Below are 15,032 nucleotides of genomic sequence, written 5' to 3' on the forward strand. Positions count from 1 at the left end.
GTTGAGAACCTAGGAAGCGCTAGATTTTGGAGAATTTTTTTCTTTCCAGCTTTAGTGGTTCAGCTGCATCAGAAAGCAGCATGAAAGGTTTTGTTTGTTTGTTTGGTTTTGGTTTTTCGAGACAGGGTTTCTCTGTGTAACTTTGGAGCCTGTCCTGGAACTCACAGAGATCTGCCTGCCTCTGCCTCCCGAGTGCTGGGATTAAAGGCATGCACCACCACTGCTGGGCGGGTTTTGGTTTTTCAAGACTGGGCTCTGTGTAGCTCTGACTGTCCTGGAACTTGCTCTGTAGACCGGGCTGACCTCGAACTCTGGTATTCTCCTGTCTCTGCCTCCTGAGTACTGGGATTAAAGGCATGTTCCACCATGTCTGGCAAGCAGTGAAAAAGTTTTAAGAAGGGGGTACTAGGAGGATTTCCTGGTAAGGAGCAGGAGGAAATTCGAGGCAGGTCTGCGTGGGAAGAGTGCTGTGTTGTCCATTATTTCTGTGTTGTTTGTGAGTTGGATGCTGCTGGTGGAGTTAATGGACTGTTTGCGGTATGTGTGTGCAATGCAGGTAAGACAAGGTGTTTCCTCAGACAGTCTCCTTAGTGTGCTCACAAGTGCTGTGTCTGTAGTGTGTGCCTGGGTTAGGGTTAATTGGGATGCCGTAGTGGACTAGCAACAGTCTTCTGATGGATGTTAGGCTCTAGAGAGGAAGATTTTTAAGGAGTGAAGACCCATTTGGGTGAATGTTATAAAAAGGAAGTAGCTGGAGCTCTGGGCATGTGTAGGAGAAAGTCCATGCCACTTCTGATGGCCTAAAGGATCACTGGTATGGGGAAGGAATGTGGGGATATGTGTGTGAGAAGGGAGTGTGCTTCAGGCAGAGTCCTAAGGTCCAGCAGGCGGATTAGAAGAGAGATTTGAGATGCTGGAGACTTCACAGGATCGGATTGTAGAGATGGGATTTGGGACTTGATCTTAGGACAATAGTAGGCCATTGAAGAGGTTGAACCTGGATTGATTTGTATCTTAAAGGATCCCTCGAGCTCCAGAGTAGCGTTAGAATCTAGGAGGCCACGGTGGAGAAGCTGTTTCAAGGCTGTAACAGTAAGCTCAGGCAGGGGCTTGGTGGCTTTGACTGGGGTAAGGGTGAGCTGACCGATATTTAGAAAGTGGGAGGAGCTTTGGAGAAGTGAGACCGGTAAGAGGGGAGGGCCCAGATGATCCCCAGGCTTCAAGCTTCAGGCACACCAGGTCCTTCAGAGAGACCTCTGGCAGGAGCAGGGTGTGGCTGTGAAGAGGTCCTGAGTTTGAGGGGGTCTTCGAGGCTCGGAAAGCATGTCCAGCAGGCATTGGTTTGTTTGGACCTGGGGCTCAGGAAGGAAGGCTGGGTGATGATACAAATTTGGGGCTCTTCAGAGTTTAGCCACAGGAAATTTGGCTGCTTGGGAAGAGGCCACATCCTAGTGGTAGGGTGCCTGCATTGAATGCTCCAGGTCCTGAGTTTGGTCCCCAGCATAAACCAGGTGTGGTGACTCATACTTGGAATCCCAGCACTTGGGAAGTTGAAGCAGGAGGATGAGAAATGTAAAGTCATCCTTAGCTACATAGGAAGTTGGAGGTCAGCTTACCCTATTTCAAACAAAAGAAAGCACCCCCCCACACACACACACACAAAGTACAAACAGACTGTTGGCCTACACCCTATTTTTGGCTCTCTGACATATTTTTATTTTGATTTCTTGGCCCAAAGTGTGTGTGTGTGTGTGTGTGTGTGTGTCTGTCTGTCTGTCTGTCTGTCTGTCTGTGTCTGTTTAATGAGGGCCAGCAATGAGCAATGGGATTGTACATTAAAATCCAGCCTCTGAATTTTGGAAAATGAGATCACTTAGCAGCATCCTTCTCACATGTCTTTCTTTTTACATTAAAAATAGTGCTCACAAGGCCAGAGAAGGTCCTGGATCCCCTGGAACTGGAGTTAGGGAAGGTTGCAGGCTGCCACACTGGTGCTGGGAACCTCGCCTGGTCCTCTGCAAGAGCAGGAAGTGCTCTTATCTTCTGGGCAATCTCTTTAGCTCCTCTTTTTACGTTTATTCCCTTTGGTGTGTGTGTGTGTGTGTGTGTGTGCGCGCGCGCGCGGTGGGGGTCATATGTACATGCACATGCCTGTGGAGGTCAGAGGGCAGTTGGCAGCAGTCAGTTTTCTCCTTCCGCCATATGGGTCCTGAGGGCCAAACTTTCGTCTTCAGGCCTCACAGCCAGTGCCTTTACCTGCCGAGTCATCTCACTGGCCTTTCCATCATATTTCGGAAAGCATAGCAGCAGTAGTCTGGTGATGCCCCATTAAATAGGACATGTGGTGGTCTTCCGTCGGCCACAGTCCCCACCACCTCATGGTGACATGCCTCATGATGCTCCAGATTGCCCTGCTGACTTGGCTTCCCTCCCTCAGACTTGAATTTGTCCCCTGCTGTAAAGTGAAGTGTGAAGAGGGCCTAGAAGCCAAGAGCCCAGCTGTTTAAAGGGGAGATAGAGGACAAGGAGCCATCAAAGGCTAAAGGACAGCTAGAATGGCCGGAGAAAGGCCAGAGGGGTTGCTGTGAAGAGGAGGGATGTCCGCCAGCTTGGCCAGTGCTGCTGCATGATAACGACGTGTCCTTTGGTCTCATGGTGTGCAGGCCATCAGTTACCGCTGCATGTGCGGACGCTGTGGAAGGTGGATTGCACGGTGTGGAGGGATGGGTGGACAGAGAGGGAGACTGTTGGAAACTTCAAGGTGCTTGGCTGTGAAGGGCAACTTGTTTTTCTCTTTTTTTATGACAAGGTCTCATATAGCCTTAATAGTGGCCTGAGACTCACTGTTGTCAAAAATGACATTGAGGGCTGGAGAGATGGCTCAGAGGTTAAGAGCACTGGATGCTCTTCCAGAGGTCCTGAGTTCAATTCCCAGCACCCACATGGTGGCTCACAACCATCCGTAATAGGATCTGATGCCCTTTTCTGGCCTGCAGGCGTACATGCAGACAGAACACTGTATACATAATAAATAAATAAATCTTAAAAAAAAATGACCTTGAACCCCTGACCCTCCTGCCTCCATATCTAGATGTTAGATTACAGATGTGTACCGCCGTACCTAGCTTATACTGCACTGAGGAGCGAACACTGGGGACTCAAATGTTAGACAAGTCCTCCCCCAGGTGAGCCACATCCCCCAGCTCAGTCCGTTCCTTGGTTTTCTGTTAAAACAAGCAATGGATATGCTGTAGAATGGTGAGGCCTCTGAGCCAAGAGTAGAGAGAAAAACCTGGAAAGACCAGGTTTGGCTTAAATCTGAGGCTCTGTGACCGGTCCTATGCTGATCTCTTCACTTTTTATCTCACACAGTTTTCAAAATGACCTTGTGGTTTATCTGTCTAGATTTTCCATTATTTTGTGAATAGAGTAAACTGAGGCTTAGGGACGTTTCTTTATAAGGCTGGTAAGGGCAGAGCTAGGACTGAATCCGGGTGGTACACTGATGTCTGTGTGCTCAAAATCTTTCCCCTAGTAAAAGGGGTGTGTGTGTGTGTGTGTGTGTGTGTGTGTGTGTGTGTGTGTGTGTGTCTGTGTCTGTCCATCTGTCTTTGTACTCTCTGTCACGTTTCCTGACCTTTCTCTCTACCCCACCTCCTGGGATTGAACCTGAGGGTTCATACATGCTAGGCAGTACCCTAGCACTCAGCCATTATTTCCACCCTAGACTTGTTTACAACAGCATACTGGGTTACTATAGCTTTATAGTAGATCTTGAAACTATTAACTTAAATCTTGTAACTTAGCCCTTCTTAAAAATTACTCTCGGGGCTGGAGAGATGGCTCCGGGGCTAAGACCATGTGCTACTTTTGCAGAGGACCCAAGTTTGGTTCCCAGCAGCCACAGCTCATAACTGACTGTAACTCCAACTCCAGGGGACCCAGTGATCTTTTGGACTCTGTATGCACCTGCACTCATATGTGTCCATTCCCCTACATAGACACATAATTAAAAAAAAATAAATCTTTAAAAATATTGCCCACTAAACTGGGCCATTTGTACTTACATAAATCTTAGAATTATCTTGTCAGTCTATAAATATAAGACTGGCTGGGTTTTTTTTTTTCACTTTTATTTCTGTTTGGTCCTGGAGATTGAGCCTTCAGTATGCTAAACTGTGCTCTGCTGCTGAGCTATGCTCCCAGCTCCCTGCTGGGATTTTGATTAGGATTGTGTTGACTATTGTGAGACTTTTCCAGAAAAGGATTAGAGCAGGTTCTGTCTCCTTTATACAGGCATTAGAAGAAATTCTGCTAAAGTGTGTGACCGTAGGCCAGATCATGCTAATGATTGTTTCAGCGTGAGGTAGATAAGGAAAATGAATGGAAGGACCAGGAATTGATGGCAAAAGGTAGCTAATCCTTAGCCACAGAGGTGGATGACAGGGCTTATGGAGGCCTGGGGCAAACAATCACGGCCCTGGGTGAGGAGCAGGCAGTGTTGTCAGGCAAGAGTATGAGTTAGGGCTAGTGAGCCGGCTCTGCCGGTAAAGGCACTTGCTGGCCGCCCTGCGGACTTGAGTCCAGTCCCCAGGACCCACATGGGCAAAGAGATGGTCAACTCTGCTTTCTGAAAACTGCCCACACAAATGCACAACTACGTGTTCAAAATGCATGAACGTGCACACACACACACACACACACACACACACACACACGAATTTAGTGTTGTTTGCTCTTTCAGTCAGTGAAGTCAGAAGTCTGGATTTTATGCAGACTCCCAGGTTCTAAACTTGAAGTTGAAAACACTGATGGAGTCAGAACTCCCTGTGGGCTGCCAGTCCGTGACCTCTGCCTTAGTCTAGCCATTCTTTAGCCCTTATTTTCATTATCTGTAAGCACGGAGGTGTTGAATTCAGTCTCAAGTTTCCTTCTAGTTTGATGATTCAGAATTTCAAAAGAGGAAAGTGTCAAAATAACCGAAAGGTTTTAGAGGTAGCTGAGAACATCTACAGAAATGGTAGCCCGAGAACTTGTCCAGGTCTCCGTAATTCACGTAACACCATCGTATTTTTATATTTACCCTTATATCCTTTGTGAAGGGCACGGGATGACTTGGCTAGCCACATGAGAGCTCGTTCTGGTGTCACACAGCCTTTGAAGGTTCTGGAGAGAGGCTCCTCCAGAGGGTAAGCAGTTGCGGGGTCCTCTGCAAGGGCCTCAAGTACAGTTGAAGGCAGGTCCCCAGCTGGCTTCAGCCTGGCTCAAGTGTCAAGGCTTTTGGGTAAGGGTTGACCTTTGTGGGAACTCTCAGGAGGAGGAGCTTTGGCAGGTGTGTACGCTGTAAGCTTGTGCCTGGCATGGAATCTAACACCCAATTAAGTCTTTATATAAATGAAGAAATGGATTGGGTGATTCTTTGAAGAAGGAATGCAAGGCTTTAGATGAAGGTAACCAAGAATCCTGCCGTAGCATTTCAAGGATTGGGGGTCAAATGCTTCTAGTAAGTGCATTTAGAATAGTAAGTGGAAAGCTGGCTTTATTCTTAAACTTGGCTCAGAGGCAGAAATAGCTTACTGAGTCTTCAGATTTGACTATGAGATCTGAGTTTGGATTAATATATACACATAATTAATATGTCTCCCTATACAGCATATTGAGAAATCAAGTACTGTGAGTACAAGGAAGTTAAAGACACCCAAGGGCTTCCTCATACGCCTTTAAAATCTACAAACAAATATGTGTACTTACTTTTTGAATATGCATATTAAATTAAGGAATATCATCACGTCTGGGATTTCTCTTAGGGTACCAAAGGTAGTGAAGGAGGCAATGATGATGTCTCAGTTGGTAATCATAGAAGCTGTTGGATAGATAGAAGATGATTTCATTCCAGTCATTTCTATCTTCTGTGTATCTGAAAGCTTTCATAGTAGGTGTTCATAGATCAGAGATTCATAGGCTCCACAATGAATTGTGAATCTTTCAGACTTTGTAAATCGTATGGTCATTGAATTTTTCTTGTTATAATTTCCTTACCATCATACTTACAGAATATTTATATTGTATTAGATAATTTTTGATAATTAATTTTAAAATTTATGTGTATGTGTGCCTGTGCGAGTTTATGTGTGTGGAAGTGCTCTCGGAGGCTCTCGAACTGGAATTATAGGACGTTGTGAGCTGCCTGATATAGGTCGGCACCTGACCCTGGATCATCTGCGAGAACAATACACTTTCTTAACTGCTGAGTTGTTACTCCAGCTCCTACACTGTATCAGATATTTTAAATAATAATAATAATAATAAATAGTATAATCATTAAGGGAGAAATGGAAAACAGAAACAGAGCATGGTAGAAATAGGAGTGTGGGTTTTGAATGAAGCAGCTGTGGCTTGGCCTTGGGAAGGACATTGAACTTACCTGCATCTGGGTTCTCTGGTCTGTAATGCAGGGTAATGCAGTTTCTCTGCATTATTGTGCAGAAAGCTAAGGGTGAAGTGGACCAGGTATCTAAGGACAACACCTGGCCTACCCTAAGGGCTCAGGTCTGGTGTACTTCATTTCATAATTAAAGGACAGAGTAATGGGAGGCTAAGAATCTGCCTCAGGCGTCTCTCTAGGACCTTTTTCCCTTGTATGAATTGTAAGTCAAGGGTTGTATAATTCACAGTTAATGTATTATTTTAGAAGCAGAACTCATGAAGAGCAAACTGCATCACTGTGGGGCTTAGAAGAGCTATGACGGTTGACTGCCCTCTGAAAGTAAGAATGAAGCTGGGAAATCTGTAGACTACTGCTTGATGCCTGCTTGCTTGGCCTCCTTCATTAAATATTTGTGTTACAAGTGTGTGTGTGTGTGTGTGTATGCACGTGCACACATGGCACACATGTGGAGGTCAGAGGACAGCTTGCTGGAGTTGGTTCCCTCCTTCCACCATATGAGCCTGGGGATCAAACTTGGGTCATCAGGCTTGGTGGCAAGTCCTCCCACCATTAAGTTATCTTATTAGCCTGCCGTGGCCTCCTTTGATGAGTCCATATCTAGAGATTGAATAGTCACTCACGCTTAGAGTGAGTTAGATTTCAGGAAAATAAATGTTACATAGCCATTAAAAATTACAGAGAGAGAGAGAGAGAGAGAGAGAGAGAGAGAGAGAGAGAGAGAGAGAGAATGAATATATAATGGTCTAGAAAAGGCTCATGATGTAAGTATGCAAGATGGTACCTATGTTGGCTGAGTGGTGGTGCTATCCCAGGACTTGGGAAGGAGATGTGGCAGTGGGGTTGGGGTATTGGGAGTTCAAGGCTCGCCTCTGCTACATAACGAGTTTTAGGCTAGCTTAACTATATGAGAATCCAGCTAAAAAAAAAGAAAGAAAGAAAAAACAAAACAAAACAAACAAATCTCCCAGCAAGTTATATCTGTGCTATGACCCCTCATACATAGTTATGACACATAAATGTACATGGGATTGGGGAAGTCTGTGGAGAAGGAAAGGAAACAATGTTTTTGGTTTTTAGAAAGCTTAATTTTCTTTTAAAAAGTCTTTATTGTTAAATGTTGTGCCTGCATGCCTACACACCATGGTGTGTAGGACATTTGGGATATTCATAAATTCTTTCTAAAACATAAACTAAGCAGAAAGAAGCCAGGCTGTGGTGGCACACGCCTGTAATCCTACCACCTAGGAGTTAGAGGCAGGAGGCTCAGGATCCTTAGCTACGTAGTGAGCGTAAGGTCATCCTAGTTGTGTGGATCCATATCTCAAAACAAAACTCAAATGAGACAGATCCCGGAAAGCTCTGGAAACCTGAAGATTGTGGTCACTTAAGTAGAAAAAGAAATCGAAACCAAGACTTTTTTTTTTTAAAGCATTCTACAAAATACTGTACTTGGATGCCTCTTTCCGATTTTGCTGAACGTTCTTGAAATCACTCTGTTTCCAGGTTCAGTTTCAGAAGCTTCAGCAACTGCGCCTTACACAGTACCACGGGGGATCCCTACCTAACGTGAACCAGCTGCGGAGCAGCTCATCAGAGTTCCAGGTACTCCACTGCCTGCTTTGTGACACTGGAGGGAGTGTAGAGACAGAGATACGCCCCGGGAAGATTAGCGTTTGAAGAATGGCCTCAGCCTAAGTGCAGGTCGGTCTTCTGGGAAGTCCAGGAGTAAATTCTTTCATAGTGTCTGCCAGGGAAGGTGATGTGACGTCACAAGTAGTCAGAGGCTGAGCATCCAGTTGAAATGTGTGAAGAGAACTTGCTTAGCATGTTCCAGGCCCTGGTTCCGTCCTCAGCATCATCAGAAAACTAAACAGAGAGCACCCCAAACTGTAACTTGAACCACATGTTTAAGTTAGAGTTTCCTACTAGCCACACTAAAGGAAAATACACTGGTGAAATTAAGTTTAATATTTAATTTAAACAAAAAGTATTTATTTTAAGACTTATTATCATTGTATGGATGTATGATGCATGTATGTATATAGACATGGCTTGTGCCACAGCATGTCTGTGGAGGTCAACTTTCTTTTTGTTTATTTTTCGAGACAGGGTCTCTCTGTGCAGTCATGGCTGTTCTGGGACTCTCTCTGTAGACCAGGCTGGCCTCGAACTCAGAGATCCACCTGCCTCTGTTTCCTGAGTGTTGGGATTAAAAGTGTGCACTACCATGCTCAGCTTCAGAGAACAACTTTCAAGGGTCAGTTGTCTCCTACCATGGGTTCAGGGAATAGAACTCAGGTCATCAGATATTTACAAGTGCTTTGACCTGTCAGTATTCTGCTGGCCTTAGCTTAGGGTTTTTGAGATAGAGTCTATATAGCCCTGGCTGCTCTGAACTTGCTGTGTAGACCAGGGTGGCTTCAGAGTGTCCTGATCCTCCTGCCTGTACCTCCTGAGTGCTGAGAATACAGGTATCTCGCGACATCTAGCTTATTGTTCAGTTTTCTTTTTCTTTCTTTCTTTCTTTCTTTCTTTCTTTCTTTCTTTCACTTTTTGTTTTTGTTTTTGTTTTTTTGAGACAGGTTCTTACTGGTCTTGAGCAGCTTAAGCTATATAGGTGAGGATAACTTTGAACTTCTCATCCTCCTGCCTCTGTCTCCAAAGTGCTGGGGTTATTGTGGTACTGAAGATGGGACCTAGGACTTTTGTAAATGCTGTGCTAGGCAAACACTCTACCAGCTGAGCTACATCTTCAGCCCTGCTCTTAAGTTCTTGATTTTCTAACTGTGGCTCTCCAAGTCCTGGGATCATAGGCATGTGCCAGCATGCCCAGCTTCATTTAAATAATTTGAATACTTATATAACCCAAGATATACCATGATACCATTTCAACATGTAATCAACACACAAAACTAAGAGAGTTCCCATATTGTTCTGTGCTGAGTCTTGAAGTCTGTTGTGTATTTTATACTTAAAGCATGTCTCAGTCTTGACTACTCATGTCACCAGACTCATATGACTAATGATGGCCTCACGGGGCAGGTGGGCCGGAGGCATAGATAACAGTCTTGCTGCTCTGAGATTAGTGCAGTCTCAGGTGCTATAGTCATTTACCAGAAGAGCCTTCTTAAAACAATGTGGAATTAGTGTTGCAGACAATAGTGCCTGATACTGTAGTTAAGATCTGAGTTAGATCTACTTTGATGTCCTACTCACAGAAAAGTTAGAAGCCTGCCATTTTTAATTTAGCAAGTTAGGATTTGATGTTAGAGTTGATATATAAACTTTGTGATAAAGCATCTTAACTCCATGCCTTTGGGTGACCTTCTATCTTATTTTGGGGATGTGTATACGTGGTGTGGGTAATGTCTGTGGTATCTGTGTGTTTGTGTTATATGTGTGGTATGTATGTGATCTGTGTGATGAGTGTATGTGGTGGGTGACGTGTGTGTGGTGTGTGTGCATGCATGTGCGTGTGTGAGTATGAGCTCAGTAACACTGGGGTCATGGGCACACAAAGCTGTTCTTAGCTTTTACGTGGGTGCTGGGGACTTGAGCTCAGCTTCCCATGCTTGTAGAGCATGTGTTCTTACCCAGCTGTCTTCCCAGCCCCACTTCCCTTCAGTTCTAAAGCTGGGTCTTCTTTGTGGAGAAACTGAGTTCATTGCTTCTATGAGATCCAAAATATTGTGGAGCATTTTGGGTTTGTGTGTGTGTGTGTGTGTGTGTGTGTGTGTGTGTGTGTGTGTGTGTATGTGTATGTGTGTGGTGTACGTTTGTGTTTGTGTGTTAGTATGGACACAAACATGTCATGGCACACATCTGGAGGTCAAAGGGCAACCTCAGTTGTTAGTCTTCACCGTCTGTCTTTTTGAGACAGGGTCTCTTTGCTGCTGTGTACACCAAGCTAGCTCTCTCTTTGCTGCTGTGTACACCAGGCTAGCTGTCGTGGAGGCTTCTGGAGATTGTTTTCTCTTTCTCCCATCTCACTCTAGGAGTACCAGACTCACAGATGTGTGCTGTCGTGTACAGCTGTATGTGGATTCTGGGGGCTGACCTCAGTTCTCATGACCATGGCAAATGCTTGACCCATTGAGCCATTTCCCCAGCCCAGAGACTGGAATGTTCAACCAGTTCAGCTTTTGCTAATATTTGAAAAAACTGGATTCTGTGGCACTTCTGCTTTTAAACATTCATACTAAGAATCCTTTTGGTTTTTGTTTTTGTTTGTTTGTTTTTGAGACAGGGTTTCTCTTTGTAGTTTTGGTGCCTGTTCTGGATCTCGCTCTGTAGATCAGGGTGGCCTCGAACTCACAGAGATCCATCTGGCTCTGCCTCCCAAGTGCTGGGATTAAAGGTGTGCACCACCGCTGCCCGGCAAGAATATTTTTTTTTAAATACTAAAAATTGTTATTTTAAGCCAGGGATAATGACAGATGCCTTTAATCCCATCATTCAAGAGGCAGAGGCAGGCAGATCTCTGAGTTCAAGGGCAGCCTGGTCTGCACAGAGAAACTTGGTCTCGATAAAATAATATTAATAATAATTAAATATAATTGTTAATATTATTTTGGGGAGCTGGAAATAGTCCAGCAGTTAAGAGCATTTGTTGCTCTTGGAGAGGACACAGGTTCAGTTCTCAGCACCTCATCAGGAAGTTCACAACTGCCTGGAACTTCAGTGCCAGAGGATCTGATTTCCTCTTCTGGTCTCTCTGAGCACCTGCATGCACATTGTGCACATTCATACACTCGGGCACACGTGTGTACACATAAAATAAATCTTTTTAAAAATTATTGTTTGGGGGTTTGGGGAGACAACACAGTAGAGGAAGTATTTGCTGTGTAAGTATGAAGACTGGAGTTCGAATCTCCAGAACCTACAGAAAAGCTGGGCGTGCATAGCCTCCACCAGAAGTCCAGCACTGAGCAAGCAGAGGTGGCTAGCCACACCACCCGTGCTTGGTGTGCTCACACTTCAGCAAGAGGCCCTGCCTCAATAAAGTGGAGCAGCTTCAGGCCTTCACATATGCCTGCACACCCGCCTACCCCTCCCCGATGTGTGCCTGTTCACATGTGTAAAATGTGTTACAATTCATTTTTTGGTATGTATCCCAGGCTGGCATCCAACTCTATCCTCCTGTCTTGGCCTCTAAGTGTTGAAATTATAGGTTTGGTCACCATGCACAGTCAAATTATTACTTTGGGGTAAGGATGTTACTCAGTTGGTAGAGCCCTGGGTTGGGTTTCCAGAACAATGTGAGCAGGAGGGTTAGAAGTTCAAAGTCATCCTTGACTATAGAGCAAGTTTGAGGCCAGCTGGGATTAATGAGACCTTGCCTTGAAAGAAACTGAAAAACCGTTTTGACTTTTGTGACCTGACATTTTTGGCAGTTACAGGCAATTATTTTGTAGCACAATCCCTGCTGTCTTTTAATACTTTCTGGTTCTCAAGATTGAACCCAGGGCTTCACGTGTGGCAGGCAAGCATTCTCCTGCTAGGCGCAGGCTCCAGCACCGCTCTCCTGGGGCTTGTCTTGTATCTTGGTGATGAGATTCAGATGATGGTCTGTTGGGATAGCTCAGAAGTGATGGTTGGATCCCTTTAGGCATGTGATTTCATGTCTGTCCTGTGACTGTGGCTGTGCCTTTTACCAGATACAATCGGCCATTCAGGCTTCCCGCCCTGCAGTTGCTCTTCTTCTAATGAACGACTGTTCTGTGCACAGCTACCTTAAGTCTTCACTAAACTTCATTAAACTTTGCATTATAAACACACATGCCTCCACACAAATGTATATGTATTTATTGATATAGTTATTGATATATGTATATTTATGTATCCTTATTGACATATATTTATAGTATATCTGTGTGTGATTTAAGAATTCCCATTTTGTTGAGTGGATTATGGTCTGTAACTGTTATTTTTATTTGATGATGATATACTCATTCATTAGGCTAGTAGGAGCCTTCTTCCAAATAGAAAATTTTGTAACAAACTGGTGTACAAAGGGGAGTCTTGGGCATAGGTCCTCTTCTGTTACCTTTTTTGAGGTGTAACTGACTGGTAGATCCACTGTGTCATGGACCGCCATCACAGTCACTGAGGTGTAGACTGTTCCCTCACTGCAGAGAGGCTGTGTCCCTTGGTGGACATTCTCCGTGCCCCCCCCCCCCCCCCAGTGCCCTGTGAATGGAATCAGAAGGATGTGGTCTCTGGGCTTCTGGTGCCTTTAACCAGTCACACTGGAGTCTCATCTGTGTTGGTGCATGCGCTCGTTTCCTGTGGCGGCTGGTACAGAGGACCACAACTTGGTGGCTTACAGTAGCGAATTCACTTTCTCACAGTTCTTAGTCTGGGAGTCTGATCACGGAGTCGGAAGGGATGCTCATCTGAGCGCTCCAGGGAAGAGTCTTTCCTTACCTTTCCCTGGCGTTTGTCAGTAGCCCTGTCACTGACGTCTGTGGCTCTGTTGTCATGTGACCTTTCCATTTCTCTGTGATTTAACCCCTTCTCCTGTCTCTTATAAAGACACCAGTTCTTGAATGTAGGGCCATGCTACTCTAGTATGACCACCTTCTGAGTTAATGAATGGTGTACAGAGATCCTGGGATTTTTTCCTTTCTTTTTTCCTCCTCCTCTTTTTTTTGTTTTTGTTTGTTTTTTTGTTTGTTTTTTGTTTTTTGGAGCCGGGGTTTCTCTGTGTAGTTTTGGAGCCTGTCCTGGATCTCGCTCTGTAGACCAGGTTGGCCTCGAACTCACCGAGATCCTCCTGCCTCTGCCTCCTGGGTGCTGGGATTAAAGGCATGTGCCACCATTGCTGGCCCTGTCTCCCCCCCCCCCCTTCTTTTGAGACAGTGTCTTGTCCTGCAACCCAGGTTGGCCTGGAACTCACTATATAACACAGAGTGACCTCAGACTTGGAGCAATCCTCCTGCCTCAGCCTCCTGAGTGCTGGAATTACGGGTACCACTACATCCAGCTTCGTGCAGTTGTGCTCTGTGCAGCTGCCTCGTGGGACTGGTGGATCCTGTGGTAATTGGGCTCTGTGTATTTCTGATGCAGGGGACTGGACTTGGCTCTTTGGTATGCGGACCAAGCCCTTTCTTTACCCCAGCCGGTACCCCAGCCCCTACTTTACCTTTACAGGACGTTATCACCTGGCTTCCAGAGTGCTTACCGTGTCACACACCCACCAGCAAGATGTAAGGGTCCGAGTTCCAACGACCCTTGTCTTCTCTAGCACTTGACGTTTCAGGCTGAAAAACCAAAAAACCAAAAAACCAGCCAGGTGTGGCAGCACGTGCTTTGAATTCCAGCAACCGGGAGGTACAGGCAAGTGGGTCTCTGTGAGTGTGAGGGTTGGCCAGGTAGGGACATCTCAAAAAAACCAAAACAAAACAAAAAACAAAAAAAACAAAACAAAACAACTCAACCAGCCAGCCCCCCAAACACACAACTTGCCATCTTAATAATTTTTAAAATATACAATTCAATGGCATTAAGAACATTCATATGATTGTGCAACCAATCTCCAAGACTTTTTCACCTTACAGAACTGGAACTCGGTGCTCATTGAGAAGACATTCCTGTTTTCCCTTTCCCAGCCCGGCAGCTACCCTCTGCTTTCTATCCATGAATGGGGCTGCTCTACGTGCCTCATTTAATCAGGCCCTGTCTTTTTGTGACGGAGTTGTTTCACCTCACATAATTTCCTCAAGTTTCATCCATATTGTGACAGGATTTCCTTCCCTTTTAAGGGTGAATACTATTCTATTGTATGTGCATACCACCTTTTGTTTATCTGTTCATCTGGTGGACACTCGCTTTGCTCTGCCTCTTGGCTGTGGTGCATAATGCTGTGGTGAATGTGCTGTGGTGTGCAGATATCTCAAGTCTCTATTTCCTGTTTTGTGACAGGGCTCAGGTAGCCTAGGCTGGCCTCAAACTGGCTAGTAGCTGAAGATAGTGGTGACTTTGTAGTCCTCCTGCCTCTACCTCCAAGTTTTCAGAGTACAGACGTGTGCCTCACACCTGGTTTAAGAATCTGTTCTCAGTTTTTTTTAGGTATAAATTCAGAAGTGGGAGTGCGAGATCATTTGTAGGTCTCAGGAAGTGCCTGTGTTCTATAGCAGCTGCTCTAGTTTGTGTTCTCGGCCATAGTACACAGGGTTCCAGCTTTCCCACACCCTGGCCAAACTTCCTCTCCCTCCTCCCCAAAGCTATCTTAATAGATGTGTTATTTCAGTAGAAAAAGCTTTGTGTCTTCAGTTTCCTAATAACTGATAATGTTGAGGGTTTTTTTTGTTTGTTTGTTTGTTTGGTTGGTTTTTTTTTTTTTTTTTTGAGAGATAGTGTCTCACTATGTAGCCTTGGCTAGCCTGGAATTCATTATGTAGACCAGGCTAGCCTCAAACTCAGGGATCTGCCTGCTTCTGCCGCCTGAGAGCTGGGAATGCTCATGCCCAGCTTGAGCATCTTTTTGTATGCTCAGTTGACTTGGGGCCGCTGCTGCCCCCTCCTCCCTCTTTCTCCTCTGTCCTCCTCGTCCTCCTCCTCTTTTTCTCCTGCCCCTCACCCC

General features: G+C 45.2%; 1 protein-coding gene across 1 annotated transcript in view; it reads left to right on the forward strand.

Moving 5' to 3' along the window:
- Crtc3 (CREB regulated transcription coactivator 3) overlaps positions 1–15,032 on the forward strand; it is a 108,201-nt gene that overhangs the window by 2,796 nt on the left and 90,373 nt on the right. Inside the window, exon 2 of the mRNA XM_059272371.1 lies at positions 7,952–8,050. Coding sequence (XP_059128354.1) covers positions 7,952–8,050 — 99 coding nt within the window. The remainder of the gene's footprint in view (positions 1–7,951; positions 8,051–15,032) is intronic.

Source organism: Peromyscus eremicus, chromosome 1 (assembly GCF_949786415.1).
Source record: "Peromyscus eremicus chromosome 1, PerEre_H2_v1, whole genome shotgun sequence".
NCBI lineage: Eukaryota > Metazoa > Chordata > Mammalia > Rodentia > Cricetidae > Peromyscus > Peromyscus eremicus.